This window comes from Misgurnus anguillicaudatus, chromosome 6 (assembly GCF_027580225.2).
Source record: "Misgurnus anguillicaudatus chromosome 6, ASM2758022v2, whole genome shotgun sequence".
Classification (NCBI taxonomy): domain Eukaryota; kingdom Metazoa; phylum Chordata; class Actinopteri; order Cypriniformes; family Cobitidae; genus Misgurnus; species Misgurnus anguillicaudatus.
The window spans coordinates 4351438-4372429 of record NC_073342.2 but is presented as its reverse complement, the minus strand read 5'-3'; the positions used below and the strand labels follow the sequence as shown (position 1 = coordinate 4372429).

General features: G+C 38.9%; 9 protein-coding genes across 9 annotated transcripts in view; 5 read left to right on the top strand and 4 right to left on the bottom strand.

Moving 5' to 3' along the window:
• The window catches only part of LOC129433175 (uncharacterized), a 24250-nt gene extending 10794 nt beyond the window's left edge, over positions 1–13456 (top strand). Inside the window, exons 2-3 of the mRNA XM_055191679.2 lie at positions 5043–5059; positions 13005–13456. Of these exons, the coding sequence (XP_055047654.2) occupies positions 5043–5059; positions 13005–13408 (421 nt within the window). The 3' untranslated portion in view covers positions 13409–13456. The remainder of the gene's footprint in view (positions 1–5042; positions 5060–13004) is intronic.
• LOC129433177 (histone H2B-like) lies at positions 1604–3357 on the bottom strand. The gene has a single exon (XM_055191681.2). It carries the CDS (start codon positions 2529–2531, stop codon positions 2157–2159), a length of 375 nt encoding a protein of 124 aa, XP_055047656.2. The 5' UTR covers positions 2532–3357; the 3' UTR covers positions 1604–2156.
• On the bottom strand, positions 3494–4040 carry LOC129433184 (histone H4). Its single transcript, XM_055191688.2, has one exon. The coding sequence runs from the start codon at positions 3850–3852 to the stop codon at positions 3541–3543; it is 312 nt and encodes a 103-aa protein (XP_055047663.1). The 5' UTR covers positions 3853–4040; the 3' UTR covers positions 3494–3540.
• Positions 4260–5583, bottom strand: LOC129433170 (histone H3). Its single transcript, XM_055191674.2, has one exon. It carries the CDS (start codon positions 4983–4985, stop codon positions 4575–4577), a length of 411 nt encoding a protein of 136 aa, XP_055047649.1. The 5' UTR covers positions 4986–5583; the 3' UTR covers positions 4260–4574.
• LOC129433171 (uncharacterized) overlaps positions 6134–20992 on the bottom strand; it is a 27316-nt gene continuing 12457 nt past the window's right edge. Inside the window, exon 2 of the mRNA XM_073868385.1 lies at positions 6134–6621. Coding sequence (XP_073724486.1) covers positions 6210–6621 — 412 coding nt within the window. The 3' untranslated portion in view covers positions 6134–6209. The remainder of the gene's footprint in view (positions 6622–20992) is intronic.
• On the top strand, positions 11643–12328 carry LOC129433167 (histone H1-like). Its single transcript, XM_055191672.2, has one exon. The coding sequence runs from the start codon at positions 11685–11687 to the stop codon at positions 12285–12287; it is 603 nt and encodes a 200-aa protein (XP_055047647.2). The 5' UTR covers positions 11643–11684; the 3' UTR covers positions 12288–12328.
• LOC141364238 (histone H3-like) lies at positions 14213–14697 on the top strand. The gene has a single exon (XM_073868383.1). The coding sequence runs from the start codon at positions 14239–14241 to the stop codon at positions 14647–14649; it is 411 nt and encodes a 136-aa protein (XP_073724484.1). The 5' UTR covers positions 14213–14238; the 3' UTR covers positions 14650–14697.
• On the top strand, positions 15263–15787 carry LOC129433951 (histone H4). The gene has a single exon (XM_073868384.1). It carries the CDS (start codon positions 15431–15433, stop codon positions 15740–15742), a length of 312 nt encoding a protein of 103 aa, XP_073724485.1. The 5' UTR covers positions 15263–15430; the 3' UTR covers positions 15743–15787.
• LOC129433181 (histone H2B-like) lies at positions 16281–16960 on the top strand. The gene has a single exon (XM_055191685.2). The coding sequence runs from the start codon at positions 16539–16541 to the stop codon at positions 16911–16913; it is 375 nt and encodes a 124-aa protein (XP_055047660.1). The 5' UTR covers positions 16281–16538; the 3' UTR covers positions 16914–16960.

Here is a 20992-nt window from a genome sequence, read left to right as displayed (position 1 = left end):
GTCAAAAACCTCCCTGTCCCTGTGTGATTGTAATGCATCGAGCTAATGTTGTCATTCGCCTTTATTATTTAATTCATGGTGACAGAACAGTGAAATTGATATGAATAAAAAAATGTATTCACAAGTACTCAAAACACTAACATAGCAGGGAATGTGAAATTTTTAATTTTTAAACTAATGATTAAAGCGGAAACTTCTTGTTTTAAGAAATGGTTTTCTATATAGAGTTGCCTTCTCTGCTTGGATAAAATCTTGTTTGCGGTCTACTGGGAAAGTGTTGTGTGATTGGATATTTATAAGATATTTTAATATAAATAGAGTGATACAGTAGCCCAGTAGAAACTAAACCTTTTATATAATCAATAATTCATTGGGTTCATATGGCTTCTGTAGCAAAACAATATGTTTGTGAATGAAAACAATTAATAATTTAATATTACATTAATGGTCAGAGGTTTGCACAAGTACCATGCTTTTTCTAACCTTGAAGACAAAGGGCCAAAGAGACATGGAGCATCACTTAAGCACGGTAATGTAAGTAAACAACCCTGCAGAATCTTCACTGTATGTGTATGATGTGAATCAAATGTACTTTAATACAAAAATAATACATCAATTACTCCAACATGATTTAGTCAAAGGTTGTATGTGAGACTGTATTAACAGTTTGGACCAAATGCACAAATTTTAAATTATGATAGTTTATTAGCACTGTTTACTAAATAAGAAATCGACCATGGCTAGATGTGCATTAAGGACACAATGTGGAGATAAAATGAATTATAGCAGAGTTTGATTTGTTATATATTTTTATACCAAGGTCTATAAGAATGTTCACTTCTGTTAAACTGGAATGGTTCTGAACAGGAAGTATTGGTCACTAGTGATTCTGGTTTATTTTATTCATTCTAGATTTTATATGTTGAAAAAACCCACTGTGTTGATGTCTTTTAGAGAGGAGCTCCTTAAGAGTTACATTACTGAATGGTAAAGATTGTATCATACTTTAATATTAATTCAAATCTTTCACCAATGTAAGCTTTTGTATCTAACCAGAGTAGTTAAATGCATGGATGAAGAATACATTGTCATTTCGGTTGTCATTGCTTGCATTATTCAGCAGGTTTTTTTTTTTTTTTTTTTGCTTATATAATGCAGTCACAGTAAATTACTGAATTGTGTGTGTGTACAGAACAAAATGAAAGGGATAGTTTATAGTATGTATATTTACTCTCATGCTGTTCTAAACCTGTATGTTGTTTATGCCATAGGGCCTTTGGATGCTTTATTCTGAATGGTTTAGAAATGTTCCACTATTTTTTGATAAACGCACACCTGACCTGTCAAAAGTCTTAAAATAAAACATCTGAACTATGTCTAATGGTGTGGTAACCACTATATAAGCAGAATAATTGAGGAATTTTTTTGAAAATATTTATTCCAGAATAATAATTATTGTGCTCTGACCAACACAACTCATTCACATCTATTCACTAACCCTTACAAACCACAGCCTTAACCTGAGATACACAGCACGATTTTTGGCTGTCCCAGATGAAAGATTACCATCTAAAACAATAGTGGTGATTTCTGTGTCTGTGGCTCTTCATCGGTATATGCAATTTTAAATTGTATGTCATTTAGTTATGACAATTTCATTTTTATGACAAAACATATACAACAAAATACTGGAGTTGCACACTTCAGTAGAAATTTAATTCAAATCAACTTTCTTCATATAGCACTTTAAAATTGTTCGTACCAAAGCAGCTTCACATGAAATAGCATGTGATCGCAATCACCAAGTATCATAACATTTATTTTAGTCAGTCCCTTACAAACATAATTGTTTTGCAATTACAATATAATCAGATTGACAGGGAAAAAAAACATTTACCGTTTGTATGTATTATCAATTGAAAGCAAATCTTGCCTTGGTACTCCAACATTAATTTGTGGGTCTAACAGAATTCAATTCATAAAAGACCCTTTTAATGTTTGAAGGACGTCACGGGAAGCCTGCTTACGTTACCCGGCTTGAGTCTTTAATTAGGAAACAAAGTTTTTTTTAAACACTCAATTAAATCGGATGCTCATTTATCTGACAAAGTGGGTGGCTCTTAACAGAACCTTTGGGTGTTGTAAATCTGGAAACTTTATTTGGAGCTGGTGTATTTGGTGACGGCCTTTGTTCCCTCAGACACGGCGTGTTTGGCGAGTTCACCGGGCAGCAGCAGACGCACGGCGGTCTGGATCTCTCTCGATGTGATGGTGGAGCGCTTGTTGTAGTGAGCGAGACGAGAGGACTCACCGGCGATACGCTCGAAAATATCATTGACGAAAGAGTTCATGATCCCCATGGCCTTAGAGGAGATCCCGGTGTCAGGATGAACCTGCTTCAGGACCTTGTAGACGTAGATAGCATAGCTCTCCTTCCTGGACCTCTTGCGCTTCTTACCGCCCTTCACGGTGGTTTTAGTAACGGCCTTCTTGGACCCCTTCTTAGGCGCGGACTTCGCTGGCTCAGGCATGATGACTCAAGACAGAACAACAAAGTGTGTACCAATCTGTTCTGGTGAAGAAGTATTTATTCTCTGTCTATGCTAATTTTTAAACCCAGCAGGTTCACGGTGCTGATTGGGGTTCTTCATTTGACAAACAACACGAATGGATTTTATTGGAGCAGCAAACACGTAAGAGAGCCAATCAACGCCGCTAAAACGGTAGCCCCACCCATAGCCTAATGTTTGAATTTAATACACCCATTGTAGCGCGGTTGTGCTTTCCCGCTCATTTTTAAAATATAATTTCTTTGAAATTGAATCGTTTCTTTGGCAATAGGATGGGAAAATTAAATAAATAAAGGCAAACTTCTATTTATTTTGCAGTAAATCGTTCATTCAACAAACACATGCAAGATCTCTAGTTATGCAAGTGCTTAAAAGCAGTACTAACGTTCCTAAAGGGATGGTTCACCAAAAAATGAAAATGCTGTCATCATTACTCAATCTCACGTTGTAACTAACCCGCATAATTTTTTTCCGATGAACACAAATGAAATTATATTGAGAGATGTTTGTAACAAAACCATTCGTGGACCCCATTCACTTCCATAGTAAATATCTTAATTTGTGTTAATCAGAATAAAAAAGTCTATACAGGTTTGTAACAACATGAGGGTGAGTAAATGACAGAATTTTCATTTTTGGGTAAACTATGCCCTTAAGAGCAGCTTTTGAGAACACAGGAAATTGTGTGGTTTATATTGTTTTCTTTATGCTTGCAATCCGCTTACCGAAAATATAAATTTTCTATTTGGCGGGTATATGAAAACTGAAAGAACGTGTAAACACTTTATACAAGTCATCTTTCAGAAACAAACAAGAAAGCAAAGCATTACAAGACCACCAAGTGACTATTTAAAATCAAATAACCTGTTAACAAACATTTCTAAAAACACAGAACAGATTTCGTCTCTTCATGTGATAATGTGGGTGGCTCTTAAAAGAGCCGTTTGGGTTTGATCAGAAATTCAAGCGTTTAACCTCCGAAACCGTACAGAGTGCGACCCTGACGCTTCAGAGCATAGACGACATCCATGGCGGTAACGGTCTTTCTCTTGGCGTGTTCAGTGTAAGTGACGGCGTCACGAATAACGTTCTCCAAAAACACCTTCAACACACCACGAGTCTCCTCGTAGATCAGACCGGAGATACGCTTGACACCACCACGGCGAGCGAGACGACGGATGGCGGGTTTGGTGATTCCCTGGATGTTATCACGTAAAACCTTACGATGACGCTTCGCGCCTCCTTTGCCGAGTCCTTTACCGCCTTTGCCTCTTCCTGACATGATTTCAGTCTGATGAACAACAAGTGTGTGAGAAGAGGGGCTGTGAACAGGACTTTACAGCTGCCTACAGGACCTAATGGAAACACGCAGAAATGAAGGCGGGGTCTTGTGGCGTGTCACAGTAAAAGCCTACATTGGCAGACCTACATTGTTTTTACAACTGAATTTTAGCTTTTATCGATTATTAACTGTTCCGATCAGACAACTTTTAAACGTTTATTTTAGAAAGAAATATAGCAATTACAAAGCTATGCTTGCTGAATGGTTATTAAATGAAATTAGTGATGTGCATTATTTTAATAAACCTGGTGCTTATAATGCAGTAGATGTTATTAAAATATATTTTCTATCATTTTACCTTTAAAACATTTATAATGTAATTAATTTTTTGAAGTACTTCGTGTACAAATATGTTACTTGGTGATCATCTCAAGAATATAAAATCTGCAAACTACCTTTCTGGGAAACTAGATCTTGTGGGAAATCAGAGAAAAGTAGACAATTATACTTTCCATTGGCCACTTCCACAAATAAATGAGGATTATGTGGGGGGATTAATCGTTCATCACACCATTCACTTTGAGAGAAATTAGTTATTAAAGAGCAGATGATAAAAGAAACACAGTAGCGCTTATGTGATTAAATAAACGGGAAATTTCTCGTTCAGTGTAATTGTGGTGGCTCTTAAAAGAGCCTTTGGGGTTGATGGTGTAGTTTTGAGTTTAAGCGCGCTCTCCACGAATGCGGCGAGCCAGCTGGATGTCTTTGGGCATGATTGTGACCCTCTTGGCGTGAATGGCGCACAGGTTGGTGTCCTCAAACAGGCCGACCAAATAAGCTTCGCTGGACTCCTGCAGGGCCATGACGGCGGAGCTCTGGAAACGCAGATCTGTCTTGAAGTCCTGAGCAATCTCACGAACAAGACGCTGGAACGGCAGCTTACGGATCAGCAACTCGGTCGACTTCTGGTAGCGACGAATCTCACGCAGAGCGACAGTTCCGGGCCTGTAACGATGAGGCTTCTTCACACCGCCGGTGGCTGGGGCGCTCTTACGAGCAGCTTTAGTAGCGAGCTGCTTCCTCGGCGCTTTGCCTCCGGTGGATTTACGGGCGGTCTGCTTTGTTCTTGCCATGATTACAAGGAAAACTCTTTGCCTTTCGACGCAGAAATAAACAGCGTTTCTCAGAAGGCTGGTTTTAAAGACACGTCGGTCATGAGCTCAGAGGGTGGCGACAGTATACTGACATATGATTGGCTAATGCGTGACGTCAGAGTATACAGCTGGGCAATTCTATGATTTTTGACACATTTCACAAGTTAGTTGTAATTGATGACTTTATGATTCTTTTTTTGGAATGTAATTCTGGCTCCTCTGGTGTTGCACTAAAATTGATGATTCTATTAGGGAAATTTCATTTACATAAATCTAAAATACTATCAACAAAACCCGCCTTTAATCTTTTTTGAATAGATTTAACATTTTCTATGAATCTCTTAAAACAAATCTTAAAAATAAGAAAAAGAAGAAAACATCTCGTATACTTTTCTTATACATAAATAAGTTTATGATGATCTGGTTCATGTGGCTTTGTAAAGGAAATCATTTTTTTTCTCTCTGTGTAAAATATGTATGTTAATGTAGTAAGGTCTGTTATGCGTCTCCCCCTGTTATATATGTTATGTAATATTGTATGTTTTCTTTTATGTAATGTTTAGTGAACATGCAATAAAAAATAAATAAAAAATACAGCTGGCCAATGACTCTGCTTTTCCTGTTTTCAAACAAGCGTTGCCTCTCGAAATCTTGCGATCACAAAAGCAGCGATTTAAGCCGTTTCAATGCATCAACGATTTATAGTTCAATATTAAATACCTTACTGTTCTGGAGAGGCTAAAGTAAACACATAAATGCATTAGACAAAATCACCAATATGGCAGCATTCACCATTTAATTGACGATTTTATTTGTTATAGTAGTAGAGGCATACGTTTACGTTAATAATACGTTACATTTAGCCATGTGCCAGCACTACATGTGAATCTTAAAAGCTATAATTTATGGGGAACTTAAACACGACATTAGAAGGACAACGGTATTTGTATTCACTTTTGCATGAAACAGTACTACATAAAGGTAAAGAACATTAAAATAAAATGTTATATTAAAATGACACTTATGACTGAAATGTAACGTTAACGCTTATGATAATAGAATTAGATTTTGCCTAAATTCAGACAACTACGTTATACAAGTGGTGCATAAACGAACAAACCCAAATGTCAATTTCACTCCTTTATAGTTTAGGTGGGTGGCTCTTAAAAGAGCCTTTTGTTTAGTTTTGGAGAACCGGGCAGTTTACTTCGTCTTAGCGGGCTTCTCGGTCTTCTTTGGCAGTAACACAGCCTGAATGTTGGGCAACACACCGCCCTGAGCGATGGTCACGCCACCCAAAAGTTTGTTCAACTCCTCGTCGTTACGCACTGCCAGCTGTAAATGGCGGGGAATGATGCGAGTCTTCTTGTTGTCACGAGCGGCGTTTCCAGCCAACTCCAGGATCTCAGCAGTAAGATACTCGAGCACAGCGGCGAGATAAACTGGAGCTCCGGCACCGACACGCTCCCCGTAATTACCCTTGCGAAGAAGTCTGTGAACACGGCCGACGGGAAACTGAAGCCCGGCTCTGGATGACCGAGTCTTAGCCTTTGCTCTGGCTTTGCCACCGGTTTTGCCTCTACCGCTCATCTTCGTTGTTAAAGTACGTTGCTTTCTAACAGAAAGAAACAAGTGAATGTAAATCAACGTGCTTCTGTTTTAAGTATTTATGCATGCTTGCTATTCGCCGATTGGTTAGAGTCTGTAAAAAGTTTAAACCAATTACTGAACTTTCCTCCAAAAGACAACGCCCACCCCTTCTTTTTGTGTCCCGGCGCACAGCTTTAACCACAACTTTTGCACAACTTGTTTCTAAAATGACCCGTGTTCATTTCCTATACAATTTCAATCATGTCAGAGTGTTTCTTTCGTAAATCTTTCAAATAAATATATTTTGTCCTTTATTATTTCAGTTACTGTTTTATTATCTTGTTTTTTATTTCCACAAAACACAGTGTTTTGTATTTCTACATCAATTTTTCACAGATGGGTCAGAAATGACGCATGCAAAAATTTGCAAATATCAAAGATTTCAAATATCTAACATATTTAACGTGATGAACTATTCACCTGCTACACTTTTCACAACTCAATGTTTTACAGCATAAAATATTTGATATATCGTGAAAGATAACTGAACATAATTGGGGATCTGTTACTAGATAGACAGAGAAGTATGTGCAATACTATCAGCTAACTTCTTGTTGACATATTTTATTGTAGCTAGCTTATGTAAGCTATGTCAATATTTCAAATAAGTTGTTATTATGTATAAGCATAAGCTATCTCCATATTTGTCAATTTAATTTTTTTGTCATAAACCTGCACTATTTCTGTCAGTCTTCCTGAAAAGTAAATATTTTGGAAATACAAGGTTTGGAAGACCAGCTGACCCACCAGCTTGACCAGCTTTGCCAAACTGGGAGAACCAGCTGGGTACACACCAAAAGATAATCTGTGATTTTGGGCCGATTTTCCCCCTTCCGACAATCTTAGCTATTGTAAGAATTGCATACTGCCTCTGAAACAGATTCCACTCTAACTTAGATGATAAAACAAGCTCGTCCCCCTAAAATGCTTGATTATTTTAGCGGTAGTCCAAGCAATACACTGATAATATAACTTAAAGGTATATTATCTTAACTATAGTATGGGAGCAAAAGTGAGACTTCATGTCAAAGGGGGGTCTATATGATAATTAAAGACATCTGTTTACACATCATCCAATCACTTGGGTGAGCAGATCAATTGGACCATTTGATTAAGTACTCCTTTGGGGACTGTAAGGAACTGAGCCATTTACATCAGTATTCATATGTTATAGGGGTACAGCATTAGCATTTGGAAATGCGATAAAAGAGTCAGAGTGGTCATTTACATTGATATTCTTGCTTTACATCTCAAAGGGTACAGCATTAGCATTAGTGGTAGGGAAACAGATTTTAAACTAAATAAAGTGTTTAGACTGACTTGGGTTCAGGGTTCTCAGATGAACCATGAGTGCTTCATGTACTTTGCTACTGCTTCGATTGAATAAACTTTTGATTGAGATCTTCAACGTCCTCATCATTTTTTCTTACACTATGTCGGAACCTGATCGGAAGAAAGTCGTATCATAAATATTAAACATGTGTTATATTTACAATCAGAAATCCTGATGTGTTGGTGGAACCCTGAGGACAATAACAGGCACGCTGTTGAGATTATCACGTGAAAGGAAACAATATCCAATCAGAAATCAGAAAGATGCTTTCCCCAGATATTTATAGATTTTAAAAAATGACACTGTGTGAAACATCCTTTTTTTTCTTTTATTGTTTACAAGCGTAAGATCATAAATTTGTCAGTTAACACTGCTTTTGGGTGGCTGCTTTGTTTAACTTCAGAAACCGGATGTGTGCAAAACAAGAGAGGAGAACTGACCTTGTCCTTAGCAAAACACTTTTTGTCAAAGCATACATGAACCCTTCTATGTAAGTGAATGATAATAACATAATAACAATAATAAAGTAACAATAATAAACATTTCCGCTACATTTGCATCTCAAAAATGAGTCCTTCGGACAACCATTTGAGAATGTGCCCACATCCCTGAGACATCTATGTCTGCATTTACATCTGAAAGATGTATTATTTTGATTGTTTCCTCGTCTGCAATACATCGCTAAGACATTTCCTAAAATATGTCATATAGATTAAAAATATCTGCAAGATGTCTTTGATTTAGAATGTGTGTAAAACAGCTCTTTCTAAGACTTTTATCAGATGTTTTACACACCAGATGTATTCCAAACATGGAATAAAAGCCAAAAAATATTAAGACTTATAAAACAAAGCAATGTTCCCTTTATAAATCATTGATCACCTGCAAGTGTGTGTACATGAATCATCCTCAGATCCCACCCTGCAAGCCCATTCTCCCATTAAGTTAGTTTTTTTATAGATCACAAGCTTTGCATGGGAAGTGGCGTACACACGTTTTCAGCCCCATTTTGTGCGTATGCACGCTTTATAAATGAGGCCCCAGATCTTTAGCAGACATCTTACAGACATACCTGTGCTGATCTATTGAATCCACAAAAACAAAAGTCCCATACAGTGATTATTTTATGATGGTTATATTTACCCTTTTGCTGTGCCTTAGCATTTCTGTATGTTTCTTTGAAGGATTTGAATTTTATTAAGCAGTCATTTTCAATATAGTAAACTTTATATATTTCTCCTGATCCGGTACCGTCGTGCGTTGGTGTCTTGTTCTTAGACTCTTATTTTGAAGTTCTGTCCGTGTCTGCCATGTTTTGTAGTTCTTTGTAGTTCTTTTGTTTCATTGGTCTGCATGGTGATTGTTCCCCCAGGTGTTTTTCATTTCCCAGTGTATTTAACACCAGTGTTTGCCTTGTCTGAAGTTGGTGATTGTTTGATGTAATGCTCTGTCCGAGTCAACCTGTGCCTGTTTGGATTGTTTGTACCTGCTGTGCAGCAGCGGGTTGCTACCATGTATTGCATGTCGGTGCAGGATGCAGGAAGTATGTGAAGCACACAATGTCCCCGTAAATTTGGCGATATTTAACCTCATGTGCCTGTGAGATAAACCGGTTACCCCACGAAACGTCGCGGTTACTATCATAACCTCCGTTCCCTGAGAATCAGATCAGATCATTTCAACTGAACAACAGAAAAGCTGATCTGAGCAGTGACACGGCAGCTTACGCAATGTCTCATTCCTGTTTCTCAGGGAACAAGGTTACGATAGTAACCGAGACGTTCCCTTTCGAGAATGGTCTCTCGACATTGCGTCAGTAGCTGATGCTGACCACATCACTTAGCAGTAGCGCATAGCACAGTCCTAGCCCAGTCGGCGTACGCCAACGTGAAAAAGACTGGATGCCAGAGCCTCTAGGGACCCAATCAGAAACTCTGACCCAGGGCAGAGTACATACAGACACAGCCAGCATATAGGTATTATCGTTGCACTACCCAGGGCAGCAGATAAGCACAATGCAACAAACAACCAAACGGTCAATCCTAGCATAACGCAAGCTAGGGATGCTTATGCACGTGGCCGCCCTGCTTCCATAGCCTCGAACACCTCGGGGGGAAGCTTATATGGCGAAGAGTCTCGCACTGCTCGGTCTGCCCTTCTCTCTCTGCAGCGCGTGTGTGATGGGCACATTCGAGAGCAGGCTGAAAGCTGTGTGCTGATACGGGTCGTCGGATGCACCAGAGGTTTGGAAGACCCATTGCGGTATCTCCAGGTTGGCTGCGACCCACCAGCGACACTCTGCTGGTGGTGTTTCGCTGCCGAGAACACAAGCATGCAAAGACCTCCGGCGATTCTCTTCGCTTACCTTTTTCCTCGAGGAGCGAAGCAATATATTCACGTAAATGTCAGCCAGAATGCGTATAAGGTCCGTTACGGGTGCGATACTCAGCGGCAACGCTTCAGTATCACAAAGTAAAGAGAAATAATCTGATGATATGCCTTAGAGACGGTTGTTATATAGTGGCGAAAGCCACGCCTTTATACGCCGTCATGACAGGCATTAGCCAGTACACTGGTGTCGTTGTATAGAAAAGCTTCAGAAAATTGGAAGAGGAGGACCTCCCATAGCGTCAGCTACTACACAATGTCGAGAGATCGTTCTCGAAAGGGAACCAACACATACAATTAGAGACCAACAAAGACAGATACACTGTAGTGTGTTTTGAGAAATATTCCATTACAACCAATACAATTCCCAAAAAAAAAAACAATAGAATTTCTGTTATGGTGTCTATTGGTGCTTTAGCAGGGTAATTTCGGTTAATTTAAACCTAGATTTTTTATGAAAGTTTTAGTTTCTACTAGGCTGCTGGATTTGGACACTGAAATATATTGTAAATAGCTCACAGTATCTGATCTAAATAAAGGTTATTTCATTTAAGAAGAGAATGCAACTCTATAGATTTACTTAAAGCAGAAGTGTCTGCTTTAAACCTCAGTTGTGATGATGCCACTTTTGGTATTTTTATCTTTTGTTTGTAATTCATATTTATACATTTTAAAATTTCGCATTGCTTGTTATTTTGCATACTTCTGTCATTTTAATTTATCTTTCACTGTTCTGTCACTGTGAATATAATAAATACCTTGATCACTGGTGCCAAAGTCAACTATAGGAAGCCTTTGGGTGGCGTGTGTGCTCCACAAAGATCGGAATAACAGCAATATATAACACTTCTATATAACAAGATCTTCAATTATGTTGATTTAACTCAAGTGACTTTGGAAGTGAGTGTTAAAAGCACAGAAGATGCTTTTAGTCTTTCACCAACTGTTCAAGAGAAAAAACACATGAAAATCATACTCGGCTTTATCCTGTGGCTGACGCTGGTCGTGCATTTGTTCTAAAGATGCTAAAATAAACCGTGTATTTTAGTTTCAATGTTTAGCTCTGGACCTCTGCTCTGTGTTTACATTGTTTTTATCGTGCTAATGTGTTTTATCACTGCGGTTTTGTTAAAAATGTTAGGGAAGAAAACACACACGTCAGCGGCTCGTGGAGGAGTACAGACACTAGCTGGAGAGGTTGAGTCTATACCGTTCTCATGTGCTGCCTAACTTGCCGCGCGCTCTCTGCTACTTCTCATTACTGATCTCGTGCTGAGTTTGTGAGAATACAGAACCGCTTAGAGAAAATGGCTGAAACGGCTCCAGCTGCTGCCGCCCCGCCGGCCAAAACACCCAAGAAGAAATCCGCTGCGAAAGCCAAGAAAACTGGACCAAGTGTGGGTGACCTCATCGTCAAAGCTGTTTCGGCTTCCAAGGAGAGGAGCGGCGCCTCTCTCGCCGCCCTGAAGAAAACGCTCGCCGCCGGTGGTTACGACGTGGAGAAGAAAAACACCCGCGTCAAAATCGCCATCAAGAACCTCGTGACTAAAGGCACTCTGGTCCAGACTAAAGGAACCGGCGCTTCCGGGTCTTTTAAACTGAACAAACAGCAAGCAGAGACGAAGAAGAAACCAGCGAAGAAAGCCGCTCCTAAAGCAAAGAAACCCGCCGCTGCCAAGAAGCCCAAGACTGCAGCGACAAAGAAGACCGCCGCTAAGAAATCACCCAAGAAAGCGAAGAAACCAGCCGCCACCGCCGCTAAAAAGGCAACAAAGAGCCCCAAGAAAGCAAAGAAGCCAGCGGCTCCTAAGAAAGCAGCGAAGAGCCCCAAGAAAGCGAAGGCTGCTAAACCCAAGACGACAAAGCCCAAAGCAGCCAAGCCTAAAAAGGCAGCACCTAAAAAGAAATAAATCCACTTTACAAAATTATTTTACTAAAAAGGCTCTTTTAAGAGCCACCCACCAATTCATGAAGGAGCAGTATTTCACTGTTATTTTTTTGTAATTATAATTTATATTTCAGATTTCTACGAAAGATGTGATTGAAGTATACTATATTATCTTATTACAACAGTATTTTGTGACCTTTTCTAATTCTGTAAGTTCCCTATGAATTCTGATCAAAAGTACTTTCTAATGCACTGTAAGTTGTCTTAGACAAAAAGCGTCAGCCAAATAGATTTTAACTCATATAATGGTACTTTATTGGCACGATAAAACAACAAAATAACACAATGACAAACACGATTGTGGAAGTGATAGATAAAGTACTAAATATAATAGATTATTTTTTACATTATAAAATTGGCTTTAAAATAAACATTTGAAGTAACAGCTGTGTGTCTTTTATTCCCAATAACATCTGCATTTCATCTGCTTCTAGGGCTGTGAAACTGACATGAGTTTTGAGATTGTGTCGTTATTTGTCATATATTAATTTATCTGTAATCAAGACAGAAGAAAGTCAAGACAGAAGAAAGTGGTGGGCGTTGTCTTTTGGAGGGAAGTTAAATGATTGGTTTAAACTTTCTACAGACTCTAACGAATCGGCGAGTGGCAAGCATGCCTAAATACTGAGAGCAGCAGCTATATTAGTTACATTAACTGTATCTTTTTACGAGTTAGCAGCTAATTCTTTGTACAAAATGAGCGGCAGAGGCAAAACCGGTGGTAAAGCCAGAGCGAAGGCTAAGACTCGTTCATCCAGAGCCGGGCTTCAGTTTCCCGTCGGCCGTGTTCACAGACTTCTTCGAAAGGGTAACTATGCAGAGCGCGTCGGTGCCGGAGCTCCAGTTTACCTCGCCGCTGTGCTTGAGTATCTTACTGCTGAGATCCTGGAGTTGGCTGGAAACGCCGCTCGTGATAACAAGAAGACTCGCATCATTCCCCGCCATTTACAGCTGGCAGTGCGTAATGACGAGGAGTTGAACAAACTCTTGGGTCGCGTGACCATCGCTCAGGGCGGTGTGTTGCCCAACATCCAGGCTGTGCTGCTGCCCAAGAAGACCGAGAAGCCCGCTAAGGCAAAATAAGCTGTCCAGTTATCCGAAACTAAACAAAAGGCTCTTTTAAGAGCCACCCACTTGAACTTTCAAAAGAGTGAAATTTGGTTTATGGTTTGTCTGAATTCGAAGGCAGAATCTATTAGAGGGCCACAGCTCTGCATATTTTGTATCTCCTTTAGTTTTTAACATCTGATTCATATAATCAGTTCAGTAGAGATCTCCATGAACTGATCAGAGTCGGTCAGATAAGAGAGACAAACAAAATGTGTAGAGTAGTGGACCTCCAGGAAAGGAGAATCACTGATCATACGTTTCATTTTAGTTATTGATTTACTTTAATGTCAGTCTTTAAGAAATAAATAAGTGTATAGCCAGGTTAATGTTCTTTAAATAATGTAGGATGATATCCTGTAAGAAAACTAAAAACATCCTCCAAATCTCCAATGTCGTGTTTAAGTTGCTCACAACATTGTAGCTTTTAAAGTTCACATGCAGTGCTGGTACATGCTGCCATACTGGTAATTTTGTCTAATGCATTTATATGTGTTTACTTTAGTCTATCCAGAACAGTGAAGTATTTAATATTGAACCATTATAGTAAACATTTGATGCATTAAAACGGCTTGATTCGCTGCTTTTGTGTCAACGAAGGATTTCGAGCGGGAATCACAGTTTATTTGAAAACAGTAGACGCACAGTCATTGGCCAGCTGTATACTTTGACGTCACGCATTAGCCAATCATATGCCAGTACAGTGTCGCCGCCCTCTGAGCTCATGATCGAGTTGTCTTTAAAAACAGCCTGCAGAGAAACGTTGTATATTTCTGCGTCGTAAGGCGAAGAGTTTTCTTGTAATCATGGCAAGAACAAAGCAGACCGCTCGTAAATCCACCGGAGGCAAAGCGCCCAGGAAGCAGCTCGCCACTAAAGCTGCCCGTAAGAGCGCCCCAGCCACCGGCGGTGTGAAGAAGCCTCATCGTTACAGGCCCGGTACCGTAGCGCTGAGAGAAATCCGCCGCTATCAGAAGTCTACTGAGCTGCTGATCCGTAAGTTGCCTTTCCAGCGTCTGGTGAGAGAAATCGCCCAGGACTTCAAGACTGATCTGCGCTTCCAGAGCTCCGCCGTCATGGCCCTGCAGGAGTCCAGCGAAGCTTATCTGGTCGGTCTGTTTGAGGACACCAACCTGTGTGCCATCCACGCCAAGAGGGTAACAATCATGCCCAAAGACATCCAGCTGGCTCGCCGCATTCGTGGAGAGCGCGCTTAAACCTAATTGCGTCCCTCACACCAAAGGCTCTTTTAAGAGCCACCACAATTCCACTGAACGAGAAATTTCTCATTGTTTACTTGATTACAAATGTTTTTTCTGAGTGTTTTAAGGCATATGTTCTTTATAAAATTGTTACTCAATTGCTATTTTTCTCTCTCTAAGTATGTTAGTGAAGGGATTGTGAACGATTTTAAGTAGGTTTTTTACGTAATTCTGTTGTTTTTGTGTAGGCATATTTTTTTAACACAAAGTTATTTTTCTCCAGATTTTTCAATGAGGCAATGTCTGAAGTTTTGAATATCTTGATCAGTACATACAATGCACACAATACAGAAGACAATTATAAACTAAGCACGTGAAAATTACTCTTAACAGATTGATTGTTTACGTCTAAGTTTAAAATTCTGTGCCTCATTTTTTTATTTGATATTAAACTGGCAAAATGAAAATGTAATATTTGAATAACATCTACATTATAAGCACCAAGTTTATTAGAAGCATGCACCCCACTAATTTAATTTAAAATCACTCAGCAAGCACAGCTGTATGTAATTCATATACTTTTCTATAATAAACAATAATGTTTATTTTTTAAAAGATAAACTTTTAGATCAGCCAATAATTGAAAGCTAAAATGTAGGTAGGTTTGGACTTTTACTGTGAAACGTCACAAGGCACCGCCTTCATTGCTGCATGTTTCCACTAGGTCCTGTAGACAACTGTAAAGTCCTGTTTCACTGCCCGATTTTTCACATCTGTTGTTCGTCAGACTGAAATCATGTCAGGAAGAGGAAAAGGCGGTAAAGGACTCGGCAAAGGAGGCGCTAAGCGTCATCGCAAGGTTTTGCGGGATAACATCCAGGGAATCACCAAACCAGCAATCCGTCGTCTCGCTCGCCGTGGTGGAGTCAAGCGTATCTCCGGTCTGATCTACGAGGAGACTCGCGGTGTGCTGAAGGTATTTTTGGAGAACGTCATTCGTGACGCCGTCACCTACACTGAGCACGCAAAGAGAAAGACCGTCACCGCCATGGATGTCGTCTATGCTCTGAAGCGACAGGGTCGCACTCTGTACGGTTTCGGAGGTTAAACGCTTGAAGTTCTACACAAACCCAAACGGCTCTTTTAAGAGCCACCCACATTATCACATTAAGAGATGAAATCTACCCATAATTACGGTTGTAATCGAACTTTGAATTGTTCAGGTCACTGTGACCCGATCAGACCAACTTTATTTAAGTTTCAATTCTCTGTACAGTTATATCGATTAATTATATAATCTTTTATCAGACTTGTTTATTGTTAGTGTTGATCACGAGTTGCCCAGACTTTTCCACCCATATCTCCAGACTACATAAGATTAGAATTTAATCTTGTAAGTACGTAATTTACCCATCCCATTGAGCTGGGGTTTCATTTTTTGTTTCATCACATTTTCATTTTTGTTTTTTGTTTGGCAGCTAACATGAGGAATAACAAACGTCATCTATTTAACGATAACATTGTTTTCAAAAGCGTTGCTTTCAAGCCTTTACGCACCAAGATATTGCTTGTATTTGTTTAATAAACGTTTTCCTGCTAAATAAATAACTAAAGAGTGCCTTAAATTATATTTTAAAAAGAGCGGGAAGGTGAAACCGCACTACAATGCATGGGTGTATACAATTCAAACATTAGGCTATGGGTGGGGCTACCGTTTTAGCCACTTTGATTGGCTCTCTCGCGTCTTAGCCACACCAATGAAACCCATTCATGGTGTGTGTCCAATGAAGACACCCAATCAGCGCCGTGAGCCTGTTGTCTTTGAAAATTAGCATGGACAGAGAATAAATACTTCTTCACCAGTGCAGATCGTTATACACTTTGTTGTTTCGTCTTGAGAGATCATGCCTGAGCCAGCGAAGTCCGCGCCTAAGAAGGGGTCCAAGAAGGCCGTTGCTAAAACCGCAGGAAAGGGCGGTAAGAAGCGCAAGAGGTCCAGGAAGGAGAGCTATGCTATCTACGTCTACAAGGTTCTGAAGCAGGTTCATCCTGACACCGGGATTTCCTCTAAGGCCATGGGGATCATGAACTCTTTCGTCAATGATATTTTCGAGCGTATTGCCGGTGAGTCCTCTCGTCTCGCTCACTATAACAAGCGCTCCACCATCACATCGAGAGAGATCCAGACCGCCGTGCGTCTGCTGCTGCCCGGTGAGCTCGCCAAACACGCCGTGTCTGAGGGAACAAAGGCCGTCACCAAGTACACCAGCTCCAAATAAAGCTTCCAGCTTTTCAACACCCAAAGGCTCTTTTAAGAGCCACCCACTTTATCTGATAAATGAGCGTCCATTTTGGTTTAATTGATTAAAGCAATTTTTTCCGGTTTTTATTCAAATTGAACTTTTTGTTTTGTTTGCTATATGATCTCTTACAGAGGATGTTTTACTCGCCTACAGCATAAATCGTAAGACTATCAATGAGTAACGTATGAAGAGTTTTGTTGCAAAACGAGATAAATCCATTTTTTTACATTTTTGTCAAAACATGTTTATTATGTTATGTTGTTATTTAGTTTTGTGGTGCTACTTAGCTGCATTTTTTAACTGCAACAAAACAAACCAATTGCAGTTGGTTTGTTTTGATTTAAACCTTCATAACTTAAAAAATTAATTGGAATGCACAACCAAAAAATAAGATTTCTGAACAATTAAAAAAATTGTTATCTCGTTTTGCAACGAAACTCTTCGTATCCATTATGTTCTTCAATATAAAGGATCTTTCTTCAATTTTTGGTCACGTAAAATGTAACTCATTGTTACAGGGTTGACCAAAATAAGTTGTGAATGATATTGGATAATTGTGATTAATGCTTTATTTAAAAAAAAAAATTATGTCTTGCTGCTGTTTTATTAAAGCATGCCTTTTCTAATGGTTGTTGTTGTTGTGTAAAAGCAATAGAGTGCTGTGACGTCACGCTGTAGGCCAAGTTAGCGGCGCATGGATTCCCTCAATCTAAAAGCCATTCATTTTCCCCATAGACTTTTGGAAAATCGCAAAAAATAAGATCTGTGTTCAACAAAGAGTTATGAACCTTACACGTTTTGTCTATCAAGATAATCTTTATAAGTTAATCGAAAATATATAAATTTTGAAGCCTAAATAAAGCCGTCAGATATAAAATGCTAACGGTATGCTATAAACGGACTACAGCACACCGGTCGCGGATCAACGTCATCATCAAGCTTCCTCAAACTTTATTTAAAAAACACGCTCGCTCATTATGATCTGCGCTGTTTATGAACACTTGTCCACTTTTTCATGAGAAATATTGCCCAATCGTTATTTCCAAAAATGTTAAAAAAAAATTTTTTTGTTAATGTTTTATTTATTAGTTTATTATTTTGTTAGTTTATATAAACCTTAATATTAGTTTCTATGTGATTAAGGTTATTATGCCTGATCATTGTGCCCCAAATAAAATTTAAAAATTATCTTTCACTGTATTATGTTTGATTGTATGTTTGCATACCATTTGCTAACTCGCCAGAAAAAAAAACATCTCAGAAGCACTAACGTTAGCTATTGCCGTATCAATTTCCAATCTTATGTACTTTTTCTTAGACGATAGAAAAACCATCGAGGAGAGAGAACCACTATATATCTGGACATAACAGTGCAGCTTAGATGCTGGTTTACATACCGGTATTATAAGGGCCAGCATGAGGGACAAGGTTTATCGAGTCTAATTAAGTAAAACTAGGGAGATAGAGGAGTTATAATAGTGTTCCATGTATTAATAAGATAACTATACAAACAATCTCTGAACAAACATAATAGTTATATATAATTATATATGTTGAATTTGAAGAAAATTGTCCACTAGCATCAATGCTTGAATACAATATATTATAACTAAACCATATATGTTCCCTAAATAAACCATACGAATTTTGTTCACATTTTCTATATATAATACCTGGTAATCCACAAGCCCCAATGTGAGAGAGCCTGTGTAGTAAATTTTATCTCACATTACTGTGAGCTGACTGGTGTATAGTTACAATAGTATACAATAGTTTAACATTTAATTTTTGGTATTTGTTAGACAGGCGACTTCCAGTGCATTCAAGCTATAGATATCAGCATGTTCTCTGGGAATTAAACAAAAGTTAACAAAATGCTCCAATCACTGATCCACAGAAACATTGCAGCACGTTTTGTAGTAAGCATCTTTATTTTCATAAAATAAGTAAACTGAAAACAAACTATATACTATATAATTCACATGATAAGTCTCTACAGCAGGGGTGGGCAATTCCCGTCCTGGAGGGCCACACTCCTGCAGAGTTTATCTCCAACCCTAATCAAACACACCTAAACTCTGCAAGAGTGTGGCCCTCCAGGACCAGAATTGCCCACCCCTGCTCTACAGGGAAAGAAGGTATTTTTGCTACACAATGTGAATGCCCACATAGAAAACCCAAGTGCAAGTGTGTATAGCTGTGGCGAATTTTAATCAAGGTCATGAAAATCTGGTCCTCAAGGATGATTTCTTTGGGTCTCCTCCATCCAGCAATGTAATGGAATTCTCAAAATGAGCAACATATTCACACACAGCACTGAAAGTATCTCTATCTGGCAATCCTGTCTCCATTCGAATCACACTTTCACTCATCTGAAAGGCTGAATACCTGTCATGACAGTTACTCGTTTGCCTTTGGAGTTAGTCTTTGAGAAGCTAAATCTCTGTTATGGAATGCTCTAACTTAATCTCAAGCTGGATTCTTCGTCCAGACTGCAGCTCTTCTTTAGTTGTGCTTTTATTTGGTTGTTCCTCAGAATTGATAGTGAGGGTTTGATCAGCCGGAGATGGTTCATCATCTTTGTCAGCCATAAATTGTGTAGCCATTTCCTCCTCTTCATCCATTTTTAGGCACATCAGCCTTATAGAAGCCCTGATAGAAGAAAAAGAGGTCAGATCTTTGTTGAGGAAACAAAACTGTAGGAAGGCAGCAGGCCCCGACCAGGTCTCTGCTGCCACTATTAAATGGTGTGCCAATGAGCTGTCGCATGTTTTTACTGATATTTTTAATTGGTTTCTTAGATTATGTAAAGTCCCAGCATGTTTTAAATCAGCTATTATCATTCTTGTACCTAAAAAGTCGAATGCGAGTTGTCTGAATGATTACAGACCGGTGGCCCTAACCTCTGTTATTATGAAAATACTTAAAGATTCATCACATCCTGCTAACTCCCTTTTTATTCCTTTACCATCAGGTAGAAGGTTAAAAAGTATAAGAACTAGAACCACTCGTTTTGCCAACAGTACTTACCCACAGGCTGTGAGGGCCCTCAACTCACAACAGCACTAACTTTATTTATTCAGACATAGCTTTGTTCTTAAATTGGTTTTATTACTATTTATTGGTAAGAATTTAAGTATTTGTTTTCTTTTTAAATTGTATGTTTTTTACTGTATATGTTATGTTGTATTGTCTTGTGAGCCAATTCACCAAAATGAATTCCAGGCGATGTAGGTCGCTCTGGCAAAAACTTGAACTATCCTGTCTCAGGGAGTATGAATGATCTTCCAAAATTTGGCCAGTGGGAACAGAATTTGTGGATAAAAACAAAACAGGGACATTTTATCCCTTGCAGGAAAATGACAGCTGCAGATGCGAGAATGGACACTGGGCATTCGGTCAGCTCGTCTAAGGATAAATTCAAAATAAGCAATGTTAGTTTTATGGAAGTTACACCTTTACAAATTAAAACTCACACAATAAAATATTTGGATTAAATAAGAATGGAATTTTTCAGCATTTACAATAATCTTCTTTATTGATCCGTCCATGTTTATATAGCACATTCAATATAGTTAACATTTACTACTAAAATAACCAAGATTAATATCATTGTTACCTAATGCAGGGCCAGATTAACACTTTGTTATACCCTGGGCAACAATATTCAAGGGACCCATCATCACGACCCCAGGATCACCATAATATGGTCATATACAGAATATATTACTGTAATACACAGTAAATATACTCAATATTTCAAATTCTAACTGTCATCTGGGGTATTTTGATCACTGATCTATATAAATGACTGGACTGCACATAGAACGCTCAACATAACAGCGTTAGGTGAAGCCAGCGCAGAATTCGAGCCGCCATCTTGGTATACCCAACCTTTGACTTCCATTCAAAATCATGTTTTAAATTCACCCGCTTTACAGCGTATCAATCACGCAAGATTATTTTTAGGATATGTGTACAAATTAATTGTTAATTCTGGTGTTATTTGCAATGTTTATGCTTTAATCGGGCAGGAAAATGGATTTATAAAAACC